The 25,084-nt window shown below is 31.8% G+C and overlaps 2 protein-coding genes across 14 annotated transcripts in view; one reads left to right on the top strand and one right to left on the bottom strand.

Annotated features, from left to right (window-relative positions):
- Positions 1–284: 284 nt before the first annotated feature.
- On the top strand, positions 285–13,436 carry LOC129912781 (cell death-inducing p53-target protein 1). Of its 7 annotated transcripts, XM_055991194.1 has the most exons (5): positions 285–413; positions 474–618; positions 6,105–7,991; positions 8,054–8,321; positions 12,070–12,103. In XM_055991194.1, exon 3 carries the CDS (start codon positions 6,147–6,149, stop codon positions 7,908–7,910), a length of 1,764 nt encoding a protein of 587 aa, XP_055847169.1. In that variant the 5' UTR covers positions 285–413; positions 474–618; positions 6,105–6,146; the 3' UTR covers positions 7,911–7,991; positions 8,054–8,321; positions 12,070–12,103. The 7 variants fall into 7 exon arrangements, with proteins under 7 accessions (XP_055847169.1, XP_055847173.1, XP_055847170.1 ...); XM_055991198.1 differs by lacking the exons at positions 6,105–7,991; positions 8,054–8,321 and adding an exon at positions 12,426–13,435 and having other exon boundaries at positions 286–413; positions 547–618; positions 12,070–12,362; XM_055991195.1 differs by lacking the exon at positions 12,070–12,103 and having other exon boundaries at positions 286–413; positions 547–618; positions 8,054–8,319.
- A 5,817-nt stretch (positions 13,437–19,253) lies between these two features.
- The window catches only part of LOC129912773 (palmitoyltransferase app), an 83,011-nt gene continuing 77,180 nt past the window's right edge, over positions 19,254–25,084 (bottom strand). For 5 of the 7 annotated variants that reach the window (XM_055991181.1, XM_055991180.1, XM_055991179.1 and 2 more), the window contains exon 11: positions 19,254–20,758. In XM_055991181.1, coding sequence (XP_055847156.1) covers positions 19,680–20,758 — 1,079 coding nt within the window. In that variant the 3' untranslated portion in view covers positions 19,254–19,679. Of the gene's footprint in view, positions 20,759–22,227; positions 22,374–25,084 lie in introns of those variants that run through there. The other 2 variants (XM_055991185.1, XM_055991184.1) reach the window with 2 other exon arrangements.

Below are 25,084 nucleotides of genomic sequence, written 5' to 3'. Positions count from 1 at the left end.
TTTCATCCCCACTTTAAGATTTCTATACTTTTCATATTTTAGCTCAGGAAGTACCCATAAGGACTTAATACGACTTCATTTTTTTTTTTTTGTTTTCTTTAATTTTCTTTATAATTTTCTTTAATTTTTTGCTTTCATATAAATATAATGATAGTTGGTGCATACCTTTAGAATGAAATATCTATCTGTCACTATTTATTCATCAAAAAGTTCATTTTACATGCTTACCAACATCGCACTTCAAAAACATAATTTTTCATTTTCCAACAGTTGTCATACCTGCTTTTCACTTTGTTATTTATTAAATAAAAAAAAAAGTTTCTAAAAAAAATTTTGCAAAGGTTCTCACGAAAAAGTCTGCCGTCGAGTCGTCGTGTCTACATAATCAATTTGTTTATCCAAATAAAACTAAAGTAATTATTTATACAATTATAATTTAAGTGTAATAATCAAAAAATCTATAATTTTACCAGGTTCTTAATAGAAAGTGCATTGCAAAAAACAGTTCAATTAACTTTCCATTTTTTTTCTACTTTCAACGCGAAGAACAGAAAGAAAACGACCAAATTCCATACCAAATCTGCTCAAATATCATCGAAAAAGAATTCAAAAATCTAGGTAAGTATTTTATATAAGCAAATCAATTAAAAAATTGAGTTATTTTCATTTAAAAATCTTCTTAAAATTGAAATTAAAAAAGAAGCTATCCTTAACCTGATCTTGTGTCGAATCAAGTTTTAGTATTTTGTTCCATAAATGGAATACGACGTCATCTCCTTGATTCAGACGAAAACGACGACGAACGAAAAAAAGAACAACACAACGAGAACAAATTTAGAAAGACCTTCGTTTTGAAGATTTTATTTTTTTAGATCATGTAAATTTTTTTTTTCAATAAATTCAATTTATAAATGTTTTTTGAGGGAATTATTTGGAATATTATGTTTTCATAATTTTAGTCTGTCTTGATTTGGATCACAGGAAACTACTCAAGGACCGCGAATAGGTTGTTATTTAGTTTGGAGTAGGTAATTAATTAAATGCATGCAACTAATTATACCTTCTCTCCCACTCCTCCGCCAATTGCCCACCCACCCACTTTTTCGTCGAACATCAGTGGCGGCCTTTGGGATTGGCGAACAGGGCAATCGTCCGGGGCCCCGCGCGGCAACTCAAACTAATTTTTAAAAATATGGATTTTTTATGGGCTATATTTTTTGTATTTAAAACTTTTGATTTTTATCTTAAAATAGAGCGGTAAATTAAAATAATTTAGAGCCATTTTCTTCACTGTTACTCAACTTAAAGCAAACTCGAGAGTTGGCGAACTTTGGAGTTGACTTCAAATCGAAAGTTGAGACACAAGTTGAAAATTTGTTTTCTTCACTATTTTTTTCTCAACTCTCGAGTTCAACTTTTGATTTTTTTTTCTTCACTCGAAGTTGCCAGTTTCAACTTTTGGTTCTCAACTCTCGAGTTGGTCAACTTCTGGTTTGCTCAACTTCCGAAAATAGTAGAAATTGAGGAAGCAAACTTGAGAGTTTTCTGTGAAATGTCATAAATTTTTCTTTAATTTTTTGTTTCAAAACACGCTCACACTTTTACACACCAAAAATATTCGTTTGAAATTAATTTTTAGAGAAAAAAAACAAAGCAAAATGCATTTAAATTCATTAGGGGGTTCACATTGACCAACTTACCGGACAGACCGATTGTCATTTGGCCTGATGGCGGAATTATTCACACTCAAGACAATCTTCATCAAATCCCATTTTTCAGCTTATTTTTAATGTATCTTTTGTCTATTATGCTCTCGAATTAAAGAGAATGGATTATCACTGTCTGCCGGACAGACATGTCGTTCAAATGACTAACATGTCCGTCCGACCACCAAAAAATCAAAATTTTTTGAAAACCATTCGGCAAACCGGACAGGCCGTCTAATGGGTGTTCACACTATCAAAACAGCGTCAGATCAGACCAAATGGCGGCTGGTCTGTCGGGTAAGTTGGTCAATGTGAACCCCTCTATTACTAAAATTAATTTGACATTTTGACAAAAACAAACACTCGATTTGAAACTGACAGTATCTTTGTATAAACTGTTACAAATATCCCAGGGATAATTTTCAAACTGGAAGTTGGCCAACTTCTATTTTTTAAACTCGAGAGTTTAGAAAATAAAATGCACGAATGGGGATGCACGTACTTGCTCTTGTAGTTCAAAGCACTTTTATGTTAGTCTACTGGTAGATTATAAATTTTTGTATTGGTTTATGTAGAGGAAGAGCCGACATAGAGACCAAATTTTTGTTTGTTTTTGACTTTTTTCAACTTTTGTTTTAACTTTCGAGTTGAAGTCAACTCTCAAATTCACTTTTCGAGTTTGCTTCAAGTTGAGCAATAATAAAGATTGGTTTTACTCAAGAATTCTTTCATTCTAATATCCAATAAAACTGTCTGAATCACTTCCACTCAATTCTGAAATTTTATGTCTGTATTGGTGAATAATCAAATAACAATGTTTGCTCTTCTACTAGAAAATGTTAGGCCTGTTCCAGACTTTTTGTGCACTAAATTAGGAAGTCTGTCAAATTAATGAGAGTTGGGAGAGAATTCTCTCAGTAGCAAATAAAACTACGATAGACTGCCAAAAAGTCTGGAACACGTTGAACACCATTACACAACACAATTTTATATATTATGCTTAATTCGATAAACATTAACACTTTTTTAATGCAAAAAACACATAAAAAATCGCTACAATTTGATTTGTTTTCTTCTTCATTTATTTGTTTGACATACGTCAACTTTTCATTTGACAGAACTCATATTTCTGCCGGAAGAAATTCTTTGGGCTAAATTTGTCAGGGTGGGGAAATTTTTTACTCTCTCGTAAGCGCTCTCTTCTACACAATTTTTGAAGTTGGGAACAGACTCTGACCAAAAATAACCAAATATTACTAAATTCGGCAGTTTCAAACTGAGTGTGGAACGGACCTGTTGTTTGACGTTTAATTATTTAAATATTAGTGAATTTGAGTAAATTCTGCTGTTTTGGAACATTTTATATAGATTGAATTTATTAAATTGTTATGCAATGCTTGAAATCAAGTAAAAAATTTTTATTTCGAGAAGCGTTCCTTCTGTCATGTTTGTGTGAATAAAACACTTTCCGAAGGCTTCTGAATGATTCCGTACGCTTCTGGAGAGCCAATTTAAAACGGCATTAATATATTTTTAAAATACATTTTTTTACAATGTTACACCTGTTACAAAAATATTGTCTCACCCCACAGCGGGTACCCTCCCATACAAAGTGCGGTCAAAAATATAATGACCATTTTTTTTTTATGAAACGCCTGTATTATCATTTTATATGATTTATTATTGCGAAAAAATGCATCAAGTCTGTTTTTTTAAATTTTTGTTATTTTCAAGAAAAATAAAAAAAGGTAAAAAAATTTTTTTTTTTGAAAATATAAAAAAAAAATGGTTAATGCCGGAAATGGACCTGACTGTCAGTCGAGCACTTTACCCTTACCCTCTAGTTCAGTATTTTATAAAAATAATAGTGCCAAAAAGGAATTTTTTTAGTTTTACGTTGTAATTTTTTTTCTCCGTGTATCGTCATTTAAACTCGTATTACTCGAAAAGGGGAAAAAGGTAGGACGGTATTCTTCATTTGAGAACTTAAATTGTAGAGGGCACTCGAAGGCAAACCAACTAAATCCCTAATTTAATGAAAATTGAGCTAAATAAAAATGATTAAAATTGCTTCGCTAACGAGCCCCATTACAATTAGCCTTAATGTTATTTAACAATATAATTTATGTTTTTAGAAAGTATTAACCTTCTCGTTTAATATCCATAACAATTTAATACTGTTCACATTTTTTTAACACCCGCTATCACTATCGCAAGTTCACACATTATAACTGCAGCGATAAAAAAAACTGTACCTGTTTTTATTTACCGACTTTGAATAGCTATTAAGAAATGAAAAAAAAGGGGTAATCGTCAAACTTTTTTTGGTTTTGGTTCAATGGGAGATTTTAGAACGTTGTTTAATCATTTGATTTTAAAAAACTGACATTTATTTTTTTATTTTTGACCTATGGCGGTACCCACTGTGCACCCGTTAAATTTTTGAATTTCTATAAAATCACATATTTTTTATTAACTTTATTGAGATATATGCCTAATGGAAACGTAATTAAATCTCCTTTCATATTGAATTATATATCCACGAATTTTCATTCAAAATTCTACAATATAGCTTGAAGTCACCGAAACCGACTGAATCGATTTTCTAATGTCACAGTCGTTACATCTTATCTTGAGATTTCGTGACTTTGAAAGACAAGTTTAAAAAAATGTTATTTATAAAATATATGAACAACTAAATATATTAGGTGTTGAAGCTATTTAATACTTTATCTATTGAATAGTAAGTAACTGTGTCACACCCGTTACAATAGAAATAGCCTACTGCAAATAAAGTTATTCTCAAAAAAATGTTGTTGGTGCATAGTTTGATAGTTTATAACAGGCCTTTCCAAAACCAGTTTGAGACTTCCGAATTCATTTATATTTGCTTATTTTTGGTCTGAGTCTGTTCTCAGTTTCAAAAATTTTGTCGCCTGAAGCCCCGCAGTGGGTTAGGCCGCCGCTGTCGAACATGAATATGAGCAATCAAATTCTAACACTGGCGTGCTAGATACTCTGCTTCTGCTAACTAATTCATTATTATTTGAGGCTAATCTAGAATTCGATATTAATTTGAATTTTGACTCGACGACAGAGTGACGCTATTTTGTTGTCATCGTTGTCAGTTGTCGCTGCTGTTGCCTTTGCCTCTAGTCTTTGTTATTGACGCGTTGGGTGTTGATTGAGGCGTGCAAAAGTGTGATGAGATGTTTTGTGTGCTTATTTACACTTATTAATAGCTAATCATTATTTGGAATCATAAAGCAAACTTAGATTGTCTGTCGGTCGCGACGGCAGTATCCAAATCCAAACTTTACTAGAAAAGTAAATAACAAACAAACAGAGACGAGTAGAGTGGGGGTGGACTTGGGGTTGGTGTTAATAATTTATTTCTGTAAGACGTCAGAGGGGCGACTTTAGAAAAAAATCCATAAAAGTGGAGAATTTTATTGATTTTTTTTGGGGGAAACTTTTCGTGTTAATTGAGTGAAGAGTGTTTAAATGCAATAATTATTCTCTTGACCTTGAAAAACTTGTGTTTAATTGTTTTCTCGTGATAAGTTACTTTAAATAGAAGTTGCATTTCACCATTTTTCTCTATAAATTGAAAGTAGGTATTGTGGGTACAAATTTGGAAAATCTAACATACTTGTGAATGATAGGAATGTGGGGCTCGTTGCATAGACTTTCATTTGCATATTTCATATTGCATGTTACTATTGCATTTGTTTACATCCGAAAATGTGCTGACCTGACTCACTTTTTTTACGCAGTTGTGTTTTATATTGTCTTTTTGAATAACTAAGGTGTGTTTGTTTAGGTTTTAATTACAACTGGCTTCATTTGTTTTGTTTATAAGATTTCCAATCCATTAAGAATCTCTTCCTCAGACAAGGCGGCTTTACCCTTGTTTTCGATTACAAATGTGATTGTTCACTAGATAGACGAATCTAGTATACGCTTTTGATTATTCTTTCGGTCTTCTTTTCTATTTGAAACTTCGTAATCGAGATTCGAAGATTATTTTGACTATACCATGTTCCTTCATTGGTCTATGTGGCCATGCTAATGTATTTTGCTTTAGCTTTTTGGACTACATACGCATCTTCGTTGATGCATCTTCAAAAAATTTTCTTTCAAAAATAATTTATTTTTCATGTTTACTTCAAAGTTGTTAAATTCTTTGATTACCTCAAAATTGTAAGACCAATAGGATTTTATTTTTGGATTTTAGGAAAGTGCCTAAAAATAAATATTATATAGTTTTTTTTTTTTTAATTTTTGCATTTTTATATAAAAATAAATTATTTTACCTTTTTTTGCTCCCTAAATATCGAAATAACTAAATAAATAATGAATTTATTGAATTTAAAAAAAATACATGTTTTTTTATAGGTAAAGGCCAATCAATTGACATTATTAATTTTAAAATATACGATGTTGGGTTACAAGGGGTTAAAGGTCAACATTGAGGAAGACGACCACGTCAACAATTCCCAGCAGAAAGATTATTTTACTGGGGCACAAAGGCGACGTATAGCTGCCCAGATCAGGGACGGCATTGAGCCAGAAGAAGCAAGGCGCAGAGAAAAAATAAGATACGCAAAGGCATTAGAAGACCAGAAGGCAGGCATATTAGTGCAAGCAAGAAACAAGGTCAAAGGGGAACGGTCAGCTGACAACTCGCCAGCAGCAGTCACGATTAAGGCAGACGAATACGTCAACAAACCCCAGCAGAAAGATTATTTCACTGGGGCACAAAAGCGACGTATAGCTGCACAGATTTGGGACGGCATTGACCCAGAAGAAGCAAGGCGCAGGGAAAAAGCTCGATACGCAAAAGTATTAGAAGAAAGAGAACGGTCAGCTGGCAACTCCCCTGCAAAAGCAGCAGTCATGATTGAGGGAGACGACTACGTCAACAAAGCCCAGCAAAAAGATTATTTCACTGGGGCACAAAAGAGACGTATAGCTGCGCAAATCAGGGACGGCATTGAACCAGAAGAAGCAAGGCGCAGGGAAAAGGCTAGATATGCAAAAGTATTAGCAAACAAGGAGGCAGGCATATTAGTGCAAGCAACAACCAACCGCAAAAGGGAATGGTCAGCTGACAACTCCCCTGCAAGATCAACAGTCATGATTGAGGGAGACGACTACGTCAACATACCACAGCAGAAAGATTATTTCACTGGGGCACAAAGGCGACGTATAGCTGCTCAGATCAGGGACGGCATTGAGCCAGAAGAAGCAAGGAGAAGGGAAAAGGCTAGGTACGCAAAAGTATTAGCAGAAGAAAGAGAACGGTCAGCTGACAACTTCCCTGCAGGACCAGCCCCGAAGAAGCATCGTGCTCACGTGGAGACCAGACCCAGCCCAAGCACTAGCAAACAAGACAACTTCTTTTTCAACCATGGAAGAGAAGATGCTTATTCGAGACCAAGCACATCAGGGGGCTCCTATCGGGATGCCACAGCTCAATGTAAGATCGCGATTGTTCACTTGCTACATCCGTTCCAAACACTTACTGAGCGTGAAACCAAACTGGTCAAAAAAAGCGTTCTGGAAGAGATGGACAAAAGATATAGAAACTGTCCAGCAATTAAGTTTGTGGCTGTCTCGGACAGAGACGGATGTCTTTCATTTACCTGCCACGACACGGAGACCAAGAAATGGCTCATGTCTACAGCAGAGAAAATAAAGCCATGGCACGGCGCAAAACTACGTGTGATTCAGGTCAACGATATACCAAAGCAACACGTTTGCATCACATATGTCCCGGAAGACGATAACCTCACCAAGGACATATTTCTAAATCGGATTGGAAAACAAAACACCAATCTAAACACCAAAGACTGGAGGGTCCTCAGTATCGTTAAGGAAAGCGGCGGATATCACGTCACATTCTCCGTCGATGAGCAATCCAAGGACTCCATTCTGAAGTCCAAGTGCAAATTGTTTTTGAACTTTTCTCAGATCGAAATTAGGATCAAGGGAAGTTCAATACAGGAAAACTATGGCACACAAGAAGAGGGCTTTATAACACCACAGGAAGCCAATAATGATGCTCCTGTATTCAGTGGGTCAACGGTAGAGGAACTGATGCTTTCGCTCATGCCAGTAAACCCGATCTACAATAACTATGGGAATGAGGTGTATCGAAATGAATATGCAACACGCGAAGTACTGCCTCGGCGGTACTAAGCAGATTTAATATATAACACCTTTATAAAGCCTTTATCCAGGAGCCTTACATAGTAAAATACCAGATAAAAGGCCTATCAGGTGAGTTTATTTATGATTCTAATAGTGAAGGTAGACCTAGAGCTTCCATTCCTATTCCACAGCACACCAACAAGGATATAGCAGCAGCTATCATCCATCTACACACCTCGGAGGGCAGGTCAGAAGCTGTCATATGCTCAACCTATCTGAAGGGGGGATTCTGCCGACCTCAGCTTAATGTAATACTTTATTTTTTGGCTCTGATTATGCCATTTCACCACTGCAAGATCTAATCGACTACTGTGGCAGAACAGACCGGCAAATCATCGCTAGTTGTGATGCCAACGCCCACCACACTGTGTGGGGCAGCTCCAACATAAACAAAAGAGGGTGAGTACCTTTTATAATTCATTTTTAAAAATAATCTTGAAATTTTAAACTATGGGAATAGCCCTACCTTCATGAACAGAATCAGGGAAGAAATCCTGGATCTCACCCTAACCACACCATTCTTAGGTAATGCTATTCAAAAACTGGCATGTTTCGACTGAAACATCAATGTCAGATTACGGGCAAATTTGTTTTGACATATATTATGTATAGGATCAAAATCCTTCTTAACCTACAGACAACCGAGAACGACGAACTGGGACAACTATTGCCTAGAACTCTCGCAATCGATCAGAAAGTGTCCAAACAGCATGAGAGACATTGACAGCCTCGAAATAAGCTGCAAAAGTCTCAATGCAACAATCACCACTGCCTTACACAACGCATGCCCAGAGAAAACTAAATCAGGCAGGGAAAAAACGGCCGGTTCAAACCGGTTTCGGTTTTTTTGTTTCGGCCAACCGGTTTTTTCGGTTTTTTGTTCTCCCGGTTTTAACCGGTTTTTGCGAAAAAACCGGCTGAAAAAAAAAACGTCGAACAAAAAAAAGACCCGAAGAGACAAAAACCTGAAAACCCTCAAAACTTTTATTCCCTCTCTCAACTAACCATATTATTATAAATTTTCATTAAAAAATTCCTCAAAACTCCTACTAAGAGTGACTTAAGAACAAAATCAAACTAAAATAATCTCTGCTTAGGGATTTTCTTCGAAGAGTTTTTTTTTTGTTGGCAAATTAGGTTATTTTTTTTTTTTTTTTTTTTTTTGACTGACTGTCTAAGACTGACCCGGTTTAAAACCGTCCGGTTTAACCGAAATGAAAAAAAAACCGGAAAACCCGAAAACCGGTTTTTGTTCTAACAACCGCCATCCCTGCGGCTACAGGCTCAAGATAATTCATCCCGATATTCTCACTTAATTAAATAGGGAAGAATTACTTAAATTACACCAAAACCCATCTTCACCAGAGCATGAACAAGTTCAATTCCGTATTACCAGCTTGCCAGTACAAACAGAGTTCAACTCATTTGGATACCTGGTCACAGAAGTCACATAGGAAATGAAATAGCAGACACACTAGACAGAAAAGGTTCCGCGTATCCATGCCAAGACCATTCTTAGGCATACCAACAATTACTGCAAAGTACTACGTAAATAAATGGCTATGAGATATGGCAAATCATTACTGGAAACTGGACGCATACGGAAGGTAACAGACAAGCCAAAAAATTCATACCAAACAGCTCTCCCGCAGCTCTCAGACAGGGCTTCCAAGGAAGTAGTTTTGGAAAAATCATTGATAAGCAGAAAATGTAACCTACCTGATAGGTCGCGTATTCTTTATTATAAATAAATAATTGGTGGGACGATCAGTTTAGGAAGAGCAAAGACCTATTGAATTACTTTCTCTGAACAATTCAACAATAATAGGTACCGTTGGAGACTTTCAATCCGGTGTATGGTCATTAGAGCATGAACCAAACGTCCCACTATAGAAACGTCGAAAATTTGTTTTTTCAACAAAAAATATTTCGAAAACAATTTTTTTTCCAAATTTTCTTTTATATTTAGACAGTGCAAATGCTTTTGCATATAAAAATTCGGAAAAATTGAACAAGTAAAAAAAAAAAAACAAAGTCGTAGGAACCGTTTTTGAGGAAATTAAAATTTTCTAAATTTGGTAAATGACAAGTACCGTAATTTTTGATCAAACAAATCAATTCCAAAAACCCCTCTATACAGTGTTAAAAATTGCTACATACCAAGTTTCACAAAGGTTCTAAGAGCATTATTCTTCTAAATCTCACTTTAACTTTTCGTACTCGACGGTAAATTTAAGACGCTCCTTATTGCAAATTAATTACATGAACCAATACTGGTTGAGACTTATAAAACACTAGGCTTAACGAAGTCTTCGTGCCAAAAAAATATTTTTATTTATTTCAATTTACAGTATTTTTTCTCTAAAACGTTTTCATTTTAACAACCAATATTTGTAACAATCTTTAAGGATATGTATTCTTGCTGAAGAAATACGTTCCAGGCCTTAACCCTTTAGAATAAATATTTCTGAAGGTCCAAAGATCGGAAGGTAACATGTATCGGGTGATGAAACACTTTTTTTTATAAATATATTGGTTGTATAATTGGCAAGAAAACGCATCTGGAAAATTTGTTTCTCCTGTTTCCAAAAATTTATATCGGCTCTTAGACTAACAATTTGAATGTATGTACATATAAACATTTCCACTAAATGTTTGGAAATATGCAAAAAATAAAGCTATTCTGTCATATGCCGCACTTTATCTTGAAAACCTTAATATGTATTGGTTTAATAAACACCTGTGAGAAAAATCACACGAAGAATCTATTTTCATATATGTAGTCGAGTATCATTTATAAATACACTCCTGCTCAAATTTAACGCACATCATATTTATTTTACAGAAAATTCCTACTATTACTTTGTCTCACAGTATCGTGGTTATTTTCTCAAATAAGACAGGAGTGATCTTAAATTGAAGGTATGGAGTAAAATGTTTGTGGGAAGATTTGGAGAGATATGCTGAAGTCTATCTGTCAACCCGCTAACCTTTTAGAGATGAGTCATAAATTTTCATGAAGTAAACTCTGCTTTACAACACCTACGGAGTTAGTGAGCTCTCCTAGACCTACTTTAAATACCCAAAAATACTTGACTGATATCCTCGAACACCATGCGGTTCCAATCACCCCTAGATTTGGTCCACAGTTCAGTCTGATGCACGATAATGCATGCTAGAGTGGTTTGAAAATATCTTCAAGATTAAAATATGCCACCCTTGAATTGACCACACAGATATTCGGATTTGAATTCAATAGAACATGTCTAGGAAATGTTGAAAAAAGTGAATTTGCGGCCGAAATCCACCTCCAAGCATTCTTGATCCACAGAAAATTGGAGTGAAAGAAAAGTTACAATAAAACCTTCAAATGTTAATTCGTGGAATGAATAGATGACTCCAAGTTGTCATAAGCGCTAGAGGAGACAATGCCAAGTATTGAATAAAATTATTGGAAAGAACTGTCACGTGCTTCCATTTTTAAAAATTTTTTTTCTTAAAAAACAAAAATTATTTTAATATCAGTTTTCAGACCTTAAATTGCTAAATTTGGTTCATCTTTTTTTTGGTTGATAATACTGTTGCAGTTTAGCATTTTTCTGACTTGCTTAATAATAACCAAACACAAAAAAATACAACAAATAATTTAAAAGCCATTTTAAATAAGATGTAGGGGTATGACTAAAGAAGAAAAAAGTGTGCGTTAATTTTGAGCAGGAGTGTATAAAAAAAATTATATTTAATAGGTCCAATTTAATTGAAAATACATAAAACAAGCTTACCAGAACTTCAATAAAGGGCATATATTATGTGTCGTTGAAAGTAATTGTCAACAATAGCGCGAAATTAATGAACATACTCGTAAATATAGGTATTTTTAGTTTTTGGACTTTTGTTCACCTTGCAACTTTTGTCTCGGTTTTGCTTCAATACATTTTAACGAGCTGTCTTGTTGTTAACAAAATTTAAGTAAGTTTTTATTACACAATAATTTTTATTGTTCAACCGAAATCAGTTAAAATAGTTACCATACGAAGAAAACATTCTCCCAAAGCTTATACAAAATTAAACAAACAAATGAATGATGTATTACATTTTTGTTGAATCTTCTTACAGAAACTAATTCATTTATTTATTTTCTTTTCAGAATATCAAAATGAGTAAAGCTCCAGGACCAACACCACCCCAGTACACATACGTACCACCGCCATCGGCTCCACCCAGCTACCAGGAAGCCATTGGTGGGGTTAAACCCACCAGCCCATTCACTCCAATTGTCCATCCAGTGACAAACACAACAATTCTAACAACGGTTGTTCCAATTGGCCGCTCTGCCACTCACATGATATGTCCAACATGTAACGCAGAAATCGAAACGACAACTCGTACTGAACCGGGTATGATTGCATATCTATCTGGATTTGTTATTGCCCTTTTGGGGTAAGTTAAAAAATCTATACTATTCATCTTTTAATTTCTAATAAATTGATTTTACTCTTATAGTTGCTGGTTTGGATGTTGTCTCATTCCATGCTGCATTGACGAATGTATGGACGTACATCACACTTGCCCCAATTGCAAAGCCTACCTTGGACGTAATCGACGATAAGCAATTTCTCTGACTCCAGCCACGAATGGGAGAAGCATTAATGCCACTGACGCCACCCAAACCATCACACGGTCTAAGGAATAAAAACATTTCCAATTCGATATTATTTTTTTTATTATTATTTGTTTCTCTCTTTCTTTCACTCTTTTGTAATTAATTTATTTAAAAAAAAATAACTTTTTTTCCAACAACAACGACAGCAGCTATCTAAGATCACGAATCTTTAGTTTAACCGAAATAAATCTCATTATTCAGCTCAAATAGTGTCAAGCTTTATCTATACAAAAACAATAATGGCACAATTTATTATGATTTTTTTAAAATTTTTGTAATTTTACAAAATAATAAAAAAAAATAATTTGTATTCTTTTTTGTACACATTATTTTTTAATATTCCCCAAACAAAACATACATAAATATATGCACTGATTTTGTAATTTACTTCTAATCGCAATCGTATAATCATATGAACGTAAATTGTAAAACAAAAATAAAAGAAACCTATGTAGTGCTTTTTTTATTACAAAAGAAAAACAAACAAAAAATTAAGTATTACATTTTATACTTGAAAAATACCAACAAGACACACTTTTTGGATAATGTGCCTTTGAAAAAAAAAATATCACCTTTTGAATTCATTTTTTATTTTTATTTAATTTATAAAATATTCGAATAAAAAAACTAAACTTTTTAGAAGTCTATTAAAAAAATAATAAAAAAGAACTTTGTATTTAAAAAAATATTATTAATGTAAAAATTCGTATACCGCTCCTATTATAATATGAAGAAGGTGCCGATTTTTATTATTTAAACGAAGCTCTGAATGCAAAAAAATTCAACAATGTGTTTTGTTATTTTTTAATAATATGTAATAATATGAACATTATTTGATAAAATAAATGTCGTAACAAAAATTGTGAATAGTTTTTTTTTTTTGTTTAATTTGTGTGTTTCTACTTTTATCTGCCCGCGTAGGGTTAAAAATATTAACAACAAAAAAAAATAGTAAAAAGACTCGAACAGTAGGCCATACAGAGTTCTATCTGTCTGTCTGCATGTTCAGTGTGTGCCATCTAAATCGGGCTAGTAGAAAGCTTGATTAACTTTAACAGTTTTCAATAGATTTGAATTTGTTGTTATTTTAATTAACATAGTTTTTTAGAATTTATAACATTTACATACCATCATTTCGGCTCGAATGTAGTCATTCTGCTCTTATATAGTCTTCGGCTTGTTAGCATAAACTTTTGTCTTCAAAAATCTTTATAGAGCGGGCGGCCACTGCAGAAACGCTCAACTCATCGAGCTAAAGAAAATTTAAAATGGGAAGTGAAAGAGGGCTATTAGTAGTTACGAAAACCACAGGTCTTCCCGTTCGCATCCTGGCACGATTGGCGTGGTAAAGTGCATTGTGCATCTCATAGACTTAAAAGACAATATTGGTGTCAAATTAAAGGTGATATTGTCAGCTATCAAAATTCAGAGGTCTTCCGGGCGAAAGTCTGTCAGTTTTGTCATGCAGCCCGTTTTAAGGTTAGAAGCGATGAAAGTGAGTTTTTTCATAAAGTCTTGTTTTTTGGTATTTTGGTGGATGAGTTAAGGAGTTTTTTCACTATGAAATAAAAATATGAGTTATTAGCATTTAAATATAAAACGATGTTTTGGAAAATGCTTGATAGTTTATTAACAATGACCCAAAGTATATGCAAAACTACGAATAATTCACGAAAAAGTCTCAAATAATACGCTGCGCCCCTTACAACTTACCGAATTAAAAGGCGAATTTAATTTCAAATTAAAGCTAATAATGTCTTTTCTTGAAAACCAGAGGTCTTCCAAGCCAAAAATTGGAAGTTAGGTCACGCAGCTTGTTTTAAGGTTAGGAGCTTTTTTTACTTAAAACGTTCACCCAAGCTGGGGGGTGAAATGTCAAGATGTGGCTTGGAAGACCTCTGGTTTTCAAAAAAAGACATTATTAGCTTTAATTTGAAATTAAATTCGCCTTTTAATTCGGTAAGTTGTAAGGGGCGCAGCGTATTATTTGAGACTTTTTCGTGAATTATTCGTAGTTTTGCATATACTTTGGGTCATTGTTAATAATCTATCAAGCTTTTTCCAAAACATCGTTTTATATTTAAATGCTAATAACTCTTAATTTTATTTTATAGTGAAAAAACTCCTTAACTCATCCACCAAAATACCAAAAAACAAGACTTTTTGAAAAAACTCACTTTCATCGCTTCTAACCTTAAAACGGGCTGCATGACAAAAATGCCAGACTTTCGCCCGGAAGACCTCTGAATTTTGATAGCTGACAATATCACCTTTAATTTGACACCAATATTGTCTTTTAACTCTATGAGATGCACAATGCACTTTACCACGCCAATCGTGCCAGGATGCGAACGGGAAGACCTGTGGTTTTCGTAACTACAAATAGCCCTCTTTCACTTCCCATTTGAAATTTTCTTTAGCTCGATGAGTTGAGCGTTTCTGCAGTGGCCGCCCGGACTATTACAAAACGAGGTCCGATAGAGTTACAGTAAGGCCACGATGTTTTCAGCGATATGGACGCTCGGTTAGCGTGAAAGATGGACACTAATTCAGCGCGTTCTTGCGGTGAATGTCGATAAATAATTAAAATTGTAGATACTGGATTAAAGTTTACTAAATCGTATGGTCGAAGCCAGTCAGTTGAAAATATTAATTCAATCATTTATCGACCCGATTTAGATGGTGCAGCCTTTATTAGGTGCCACGGGCTAAAAAGATGAGTTGACGACTAATTTCTAAAGTAAGTACATGCTCTCCAAATGTGCATTTAATATGTATAGTTTAAAATTTAAAGTGCATGATCACTGTGGCGTATGCGTAACTTTTTTATTTGAAACAAAAATTAGTTTCTTAGACAAATTTTGTCTGTCTTGGATTTTTTCGCATTACAATAATTTTGCCTTTGATATTTTACAAAACCTTTTTGTGAATGCAGTTTTAAAGCATGGGGTTTGTTTTGGTAAGATTGACCTTCATTTTTGTTCCTCTTCGGACCCCTAAGGTGTACTGTTCTACAAAATAATGAGCTCTTAATAGGGTCAGAAAAATTTCAGTCTAGATAAACTAGTAAAACGTCACACTGTTGAAATAGTTTTGTTATTCTCCAGACAATAAACTTATTGACAAAGGTCGGAAATGGCTTGTTGGACAACAATTTTGAAATAAAAAATAATTGAAAAAGATCGAAAACAACAAAATTAACATAGTTTTTGAGTCGTAAATAAGAAATGAGTTTATCACAAATGGGTGATCATGTGGTGAGGTGGCGTAGTGTAGGTACTGGCCTCTGAACTCGCTTGGTCTAGGTTCCGTCACACTTATGAAGTGTGACGGAAAAACCTTTTCAAACGCCAACACCAATTTGTATTTATATACCTTGGACTTCAAAAACAATTAAATGCAATGAAGATTTCGTTTATAATATTTGTGATGTCAAAACCTATTTTGACTGTTCTGTTATACCGCGTTCTCGTTAAAGATTTCCTTTGTAATTTGTAAAGTGCGTTCGACCTGAAACCATTACAAATAATAATTAAAATTCGACAAAAAAAAACCAATTTTTTTCCATTTTGTACAAATATTATAACTTTTATTTTAAATTTTTGTTATTGTGTTTTGTTTTGTGATTTTGTTTTTGTTTTTTTTTTTTCTTCCATTTATTTATTTTACATAATATTTCTTAAATAAACACTTATGAACTAGCTTCAAAAAAATATAAAATCTAATAACACATTTTTTTATTTATTTTTCTGGTTTTGTTTTTATTTTTTATAATATTTCAGTTGTTGTTCCATTTTTTATTTCTTAAAACATTTCTCATACAATTTTTAATAATTTTATTTTGTTTAATCGATTGGAAATTATGTAGTTAATATCTTTTCTTTTTATTTTAAAATTTTTAATTATTACATTTTGTCGTGTGTAGTATTATTATAATTCGTTAAGCTTTGCTTATTATTTATTTGTTCATTGTTACTTTTTTTTTATTAATTAAAACTTTCTTTTCTCGATTCTTTTTTTTTTAATAAAATCATATATTTACAAAGACAAAAAAATAAAATTATTAAAGACTTGTTTTTTTTTTTAATAAAATTTAAACAAGTAGGTATAGTAAATACATTTCATTATGGATATTGCTTTGCAATAAAAATTACATTTTTTTTTTCTTTTCATTTTATATCATACAATTTGATCGGATTCATAATAATTATACTTTTATTGGATTTAATTTTTGTTCTTGATAGAATTTAAAGAGGACATGCAGAAAATTTAAAAAAGACAAAATAATTTTTTGTGATTTCTATTTCATAAAGGTTCGTTGTATAATTCTGCCATTTAAAAACAATGGTATTTAGGTTGGTGTCAATAGAGGTTTTTAACTCAAATACTTTTCTTATAATAAGGTGTGTGGTTAATGGCATTTTAGACTTCAATATAATATGTAGATTTTCGTTCCAAATTCAAAAGGTTTTTTTTATGAATTCAGTTAAGTTGGATTGCAACAACCCTAGTTAAAGGCCTTACTCATGAAAACTAATTTTTATTACGTAAAAGAAAACAAAAGTATGACACGTTATTAGATTTTTTTCTTTAATTAAAAAATTATTAAAATTCAAGCATGTGCTTTTGTGTTTTGATGAAGATTTTTTGTTTGTACCTGTTAGTATACATCCGTTTTATGGTTAGAAAATAAAGTAAATGGCAGTTTGTGTAAAAATTTATAATACATTTTGATAAAAATTAAGATACTTGTTTTTTTTTTCTGGCAATAATGTGGGTTATAGCAATGTGCAACTAAATAATTAAACATGATAAGGTACAATAAGTTGCTGGTAAATGAAAATAAATGTTATGATCATAATGTTTCTAGACATAAGTTAAAATAAATTGAAAAATTCTGCTGGTTAAAATAAAAAGTTAAAAAAAAATATAAAATTTTGGAAAAAAAATATGTAGAGCTTGAATGTCCAAAATATTATTTTTGATATATTTGGGAAAATATTTTTTTCTTTTATTTTGTCTTTGATTTTTCATCAAATTAGTTTTTCTTTTCGTGAAAATAAAACAGATGTAATAATTAAAACGCCTTTCATCTCAAACACTGACAATCCTCAAATTTTCACATTTACCTATGTTTTTTTTTTGGCAACCATAGTATGTGTTGACAGACAGGCAAACTTTAGCAAGCATTGGGCGGAGGTCCAAGAATTTGAGCAAATCCATTAATCTTGGTGTTATGATGTCTTAAGAACTATTATAAGCCTTCACTTAGTATTTTCTAATTTATATTAAAAATTCTCGTAAACAAATGTAAACATATGAAAATGTTTTTCATTTTTCTTTATTCGTTGACTGCACCAAAAGAGTTTCTCAGAGAGAAGAAAAAGTTTCTTTCATCATGCTGCTATTCTATAGAGCTAAACAAAAAAGGTCGTATTTCCTTTTTAGAAGTTTTGAGATAAATGCAATTTAGTGACAATGGACAGGGTTGAGATGAGAATTGAAGACGTTCTCAGTTTCAGAAGTGATTTTAAGTAACTTGTAGTATAAAACTTACATTTTTTAGTTTATACAATAATACTATACCTAGTGCTTAAGCTTCCCAAATGCGTATCTAATTTTGTTTTTAAATTTTCAGATTGGTGCATTTGAATATTTAGGAGAACGGCGAAGTAATGTCGTTGTGCTCATCATTAACGATTTTGAGCAACTTCGAATTGGAAATGCTCGGTTTTTAGTTTAAATATGAAGGGTTAAAAGCTGAAATGAACCAAGTCACAAAAAGTGAATTCGGAGATGTAAAGAATTAAAGTATTTATATACGCTACCATTGAATATTATGGCGAATATTTTTTTCGAACAAATGACAATTTGAATCGAAGCACTTTTGGGTCAAACTAATGACAAACCTTAGTAGAATCAAACTTTGCGCGTTTCAGCTGTAAAACCTCCATATGTAAGTTAAATAAGACATTTTTTCAGAATGCCAAGTCCGCTTTTAACTCATTTTTGGAGTTTTGGCGCTTACGCTCTTTTTGCTTAGTACGGCAGGATTACACTAATTAGTGGGACTTTTTTCGAACATTATTCAACGCATAGAAGCTACTAGAGGTTAAGAACCATAAATACAATACAGTACATTTAAATGTAAAATTTCGTATGCATCTCTGTTTCACAATAGACGTTTCTAAAGACAGGTGCTGCATGTAGTGTAATTGTCTAATCCAGTTCTTTATTTCAAAACAAGTGATGCATGACTTTGGACAGTAAGTATAGGGGTTTAGTTGTCTAATTTCTAAAAAGGAAAACAGTTGATATTGCGAAAAAATCATTTCTCCTGAGTTTTGGTATTTTGGAAAGAAGCTTATAAATTTATTATTAAAACTGTTAAAATAATTTTAATGTTATGGAAAAATTAATGCGTTTCATTTTGTTTTTGAATAGTAGAACTGTTACAAGTATTTTAACAAAAAAAAACATTTTTCTTAAATTAAACAGTTTTATATTAGTAAATTTTTTCTCAAGCACACTTTTCAACTTAAAACATAAAAGTTTGTTTTAATTTTTCTATAAAATAACTTATAAAACAAAACAAAAAAAAATTATAAAAATTATTAAATCAAACTAAAAAAATAAAACAAAAAATCATTTATAAATTATGCAACAAATTGTCTTTTCCTTTTGTCTCAAACTAAATATTTAACTAATAACCATTTTAAAAAAAAATATAGAATTACATACAAATTTATATTTAATCCTCGCACAACAAATTTCTTTCGAAACACACATTTAAATATATTTATTTTTATTTTAAAAGAAAAAATGACTCAAAACGAGCACTAAAAAAAATTTAGAGTTTAGTCATTCATATCAAAAATACAATTATTTAAAAAAAAAAAAATGAATTATTAATTATGGCTTTGTTTCAAGCTTAAGGCATATAAATGCAGTCACATCGAAAGAGCGATTTCGAAGGAACAAATTAAAATAAAATAAAAAAATAAAATTTAAAAAAAATCTATACAAATACAACTATAATACAACAAATACAAAAATAATAAAATACCATAACACAGATCGGGGTTGCCCTGCTTTTAAACAATAGCGGTTTTCACAAGACACGCTTGCGAATTATTACCAATACTGGAACCATCTAAACTATCCAAATCTAATGCTGTATCTATCATTGTGGTGTCATGGAGCAGCCTCATGCGACTCGGCGTTATCACATCCGACTGATTCATGGAAGCGTTCGATGCTCGAACAGCATCCGAGCCACCAGCACCACTACCAACACCACCACCACTGGCAGACGACGATGATATTGCTACATTATGGAGTTCCTTGTCGCTGTCGGAATTCCTTTTGATTCGGGCCTTACTCGTCGACGCATACTTCTTTCGACTATTGACGACAAATGCACTCACCGGATCATCCAGATCCAGATCGTCACTCAACAGAGTCGATGACATGACAGTTGAACTGTCAGCAGCCGAACTCGACCCGGGCGCCACTCTCTCATCCGGTGACTTACTATTGCTCGAAGCCAACTGTGTAATGGCAGTTGCTTCGGTGATATCTTGCGCCAATTCGCGCTCCTCTAACAAATTTGAATACACATGCAAACTAGGATCAGACTTATTGCTGCCGTTACTGCTCACCGCTGCCGACGACAAATTTGAATTTGGTATATTGCTATAAACGTTCTCAGACTCCGATGCCGACTTCATGAGTCGCACCGGATCTGCTGTTGTTATCGCCTCGGTACAGCTGCTGACACCTGCAGCAGCTGCGGCCATAAGACCAGACTTGGGACCTTTATAATAGCGCGCTGTTCGAGTGCTTGACAAAAGCTTGCTATCAGTTGGGTCGATGTAATAGCGAGCAGTGTGATAGCTCGACAGCAGATTACTATCAGTCGGATCGAATTCTTCGCTAAATAGATTATTATAGCTACCACTTAGATTATTCGAACGAAGGCCAGTTCCAGGGGTTAGATTTGGATCGAAATTGGCATCATCGTCTGGTGTAATGGGGGATATGGCAGCACTGCTATTATTATCAGAAGTTACGCCAACAACATTTGCCGCCATTAGTCCAGAAGTTGGCGGACTTTCCATATTTGACAAGGGTATCTCATTATCGACCAAGTGGGCTAAACTATTGGAATTACCTAAATGACCAGGAAGACAATGAAGAAAATGAGAAAAAGAAAAAAAAAAAACAACAAAAATTATTATGAGTGATCTTTTTGAATATGATAAATAATTGCAGGGAAAGGGTTTTATACATAAATAAATTGTTATATTTTTTTTTTTTTTAATTGGAATTTGGTTATATAACTGTGATTTGTATGTAGTTTGGTTTTGTTAATGATGGTGCAAGCAAATATGAGAGCTAAATATCGTTTTTTTTTTTTTAACTTAAACAAAAATATGCAACTAAAAACCATTATCGTTTTGTAAACTCTAAAACTTGAACACTATTGCAAAAAACTAAGCGTTTCAAAAATTGCAAACAACTTTGAAAAATTTTAGCATTTTTTTTTTTTGTGTACAATTGGTAGCATATTTAATTTAATAAATAAATAAAAATAAGTTAAATAAAATATTTTTACAGTAAAAATAATAATAATAACTATTATATTTACATTTTCCTATATAAAAAAGAGACAAAATAAAACTATTATACATAAATGAATTAAAAATAAAATTATTGATAGAGAAATGATTGATTGACAGAACGTTGTTTTTTTAAACAAAATAAAAGGAGGTTTGTGTATGGAAAATAGTTTAAGTTAGATCCAGATCAAATTTTAGAAAAGTATATGTACATTCCGATTTATAACAGTTTATAGCTTTTTAAAAGCATAAACAATTCAACGCTTTTCTAGCGGCTAAACAAAACTAAAATTATAAGTTCCTAAAGTACATCATCGACTAAGGGCTCCGAACGTGCGGAAATTCAATAATTTATCTAATATAAACTGTTATACACACGCTATTGGCACTTCTCCAGCCTCAACATTAATTTTTATATCTAGATAATATTTGTGTATAAAACCATAGTTTAAACAAACAGATCTTTTTAACACATCGATTGAATATTCATTTTGAGGATATACCGTTCGACTAGAACTGTTTGCTTAACATATAGTTTTTGTGGACTCATGGTTTTTCATCACAATATAAAAAAGAGAAAGAGAGGGAAAAGCTTGGGCTCTAGAATGCTTAAATTTATAAGACACATAGCTTTGGTCTCTAAAGTGTATTAGCTGTTAGTTTTTACTTTTTTTTCGATCACATTTGTGTCTGAGATCAAATCTAGTGTTTAGGTATGTATTGATTTGCTAAGCCATGTATTCAACAAGACTTTATTTGCGATAAAAGAGCAATAGCAGTTTTTTTTGTTACTACTCGTAACTTCGTTTGCTTAATCTAATGGATGAAAAATTTCAAATTCGAGCTTAGTGTTATATTATATTTTAAAGAAGCAATTACTTATTTATACAAACATTTTAGATTTGTTATAAAATGTGTAAATAATGTATAACTTTTGATTTTTGTTTGTTCTGATTAGAAGTTTATCTTTTTCACATTATCGAGGAATGTTGTTTTTTTTTTTTTTGTTTATTTAATATTACTTTGTATAATATTTTAAACATAACAATTTCAATGTACTTAATTTCAGATATTGTTAAATATGAGTTTGTTTTAATTTATTTGAAGATTTCGTTCAAATGCTGTTATTTCTATGTTCATCCAACAATGGTGAGAAGAGTTCTAAATCTATAAAAAACAACGTACAAATGCAAAGATAAATAGAAAAGAGAAGTAAAAGAAAAATCAATACAAAATATAAACAAGTTATATTTATTAATTTATGTAAACATCTACACATTAATATTATATACAATTGGAGAGAGCTGAATATATCTAATTTATTTTCGTTTCAAATTGTTATGTGTTTTGAATCAATTTTTTTCGCATGATTCGCATGAAACTGTCATGCCTCAAAATTGTATTTAATACTTGTTAAAAGTTAAATGGTTTAAAATACCTGAGGGAATAAAGTAAGATGAACTTAAAATTTTTACGATTTTTAGTAAAATGAGTCCTTGCTAATAACACCGTTGAATTGAAAGAAATATTTTTTACTAGGATATTTTTTTTTTAGGATCAACAGGACGATATCACACGACATATTATCACAGGACAACTCATCATAGACAGCCCATCATAAAAAAGCTATTCATTTTAAATTAATTTTAAGTTCAATTTATTTGAACATTGTTCTTTTAGGACTGTTTTTGGGGTTGTTGGTTTTATTTTTCTTTATTGTTTCTCATGATGTAATATTTCTTGACTCGTCATATGATTAGTTGTAAAGATTCGTCCTTTTTTATAGAGTAAAAATAAATGATGTTATAATGTATAAACTTATGCCTTGTGCAAAAAGTATTAGGTACTTCAAAGATCAAGTACCTTAATAATGAAATAATCGTTTTTTGTGAATACAAATTACTACAAACAACTTTGTACATAGTTAAAATTTTGAAAATTTTTCATCACAATTTTTAATAATAATAATAATAATTTAAACTAATGTAAACAACTAAGAAAGATTGAATGACAAATTATAACAATTAAAATAGATTGAATGACAAAACTTTTGACGGTTAGACTGCGCTTAAAATAAAATTCAAAAATTAGATCAATTCAACTCTCTCTTATATTTTGAAAAACTCTTAAAAATGATGGTTTTATTTAAAAATAAATAACGATTTGCGAAGTTTTTTTTTTCAATTAATGTGGTGGTGGCGACACGCGACGACAGAAAATTGTTTATAAATTGGAGATTTAAAATAAAAATTTATATTTATATTTAGTAAATGAATAAAAAAGGAGATATATTTTTTTCTTTTTTTAAATATGTAGCAACTCCTCTTTAACTTTTTTTCTTAACTTTGATCTTGTCTTTTGTAATTAATCTATTTTTTTTTTCATTTCATAAACTAATAGACCAGTGCCGATGCCTTCAAAAACATTAAAAAGTACAAAAAAATCATAGTAGGATGAAACCCATTGGAAAAGGAGGGGAATATGATAAGAATGAAAGGAAAAATAAATTACGGGCGAGCCGAGTTCGGGAAGTGGGTGGGTTGAGTTTTTAGTGGTAAAAAATGGTATATCTCGATTTCCGGAAAAACTACAAATCCTATAGAAAAAAGTTGTATGGCAAAGTTGTAGGTAATAAAAAGATCTACAACTTTTGTATCAACAATTTTTTCACATAACCTCAAAATTTATGTGAAAAATTCAAAAAACCGAGTTTTTGGTTTTTTATTTTTATCTTTTTCAAAAACATAAATTTTTTTACGAAATTTGGTGAAAACTTACCTTATTATGTCCCAAATACACTGTAATTTATTTGATTTAAAATATTAATTTGTTCACCTTATTTTGACTTAATACCAAAAAAACACCCTAATTTTCAATCGAAAATTCACGTGTCAAAATATCAGCTTTTTTCAAAAAGTCGGTGGGCATTTCGTTCGTTAAAATGTCTATTTTCTGATGGTGTAAAAAAAATTGTACATTAGTATACTATAGAAGATGTTCTAGAAAAATTTAAAAAATGAAAAAAGCTTCGATTCAAAAAAAAATTTTTATCATTGTTTACAATTTTGGCCTATTTATTCAAATTCACACTTTAATTACTCAAAAAACGTAAGATTAATCAATGTTACATGAAATCTTACGTTTTTTAAGTAATTAAAGTGTAAATTTGAATAAATAGTCCAAAATTGTAAACAATGATAAAATTTTTTTTTCGAATTCAAGCTTTTTTCATTTTTTGAATTTTACTAGAACATGTTTTATAGTATACTAATGTACAATTTTTTTTACACCATCAGAAAATAGACATTTTAACGAACGAAATGCCCACCGACTTTTTGAAAAAAGCTGATATTTTGACACGTGAATTTTCGATTGAAAATTAGGGTGTTTTTTTGGTATTAAGTCAAAATAAGGTGAACAAATTAATATTTTAAATCAAATAAATTACAGTGTATTTGGGACATAATAAGGTAAGTTTTCACCAAATTTCGTAAAAAAATTTTTGTTTTTGAAAAAGATAAAAATAAAAAACCAAAAACTCGGTTTTTTGAATTTTTCACATAAATTTTGAGGTTATGTGAAAAAATTGTTAATACAAAAGTTGTAGATCTTTTTATTACCTACAACTTTGCCAAACAACTTTTTTCTATAGGATTTGTAGTTTTGCCGGAAATCGAGATGTACCAATTTTTACCATTAAAAACTCTACCCACCCACTTCCCGAACTCGGCTCGCCCGTAATTTATTTTTCCTTTAATTTTCATCATATTCACCTCCTTTTCCAATGGGTTTCATTCTACTATGATTTTTTTTGGTTTCAAAAATTATCGACCCTGGTCTATAAATGATTGGAAGGGTAACACTTTGTTGGGTCAATT

Source organism: Episyrphus balteatus, chromosome 2 (assembly GCF_945859705.1).
Source record: "Episyrphus balteatus chromosome 2, idEpiBalt1.1, whole genome shotgun sequence".
NCBI lineage: Eukaryota > Metazoa > Arthropoda > Insecta > Diptera > Syrphidae > Episyrphus > Episyrphus balteatus.
Note: the sequence above shows the minus strand (reverse complement) of the source record. Positions and strands in the feature narration are given on the sequence as shown.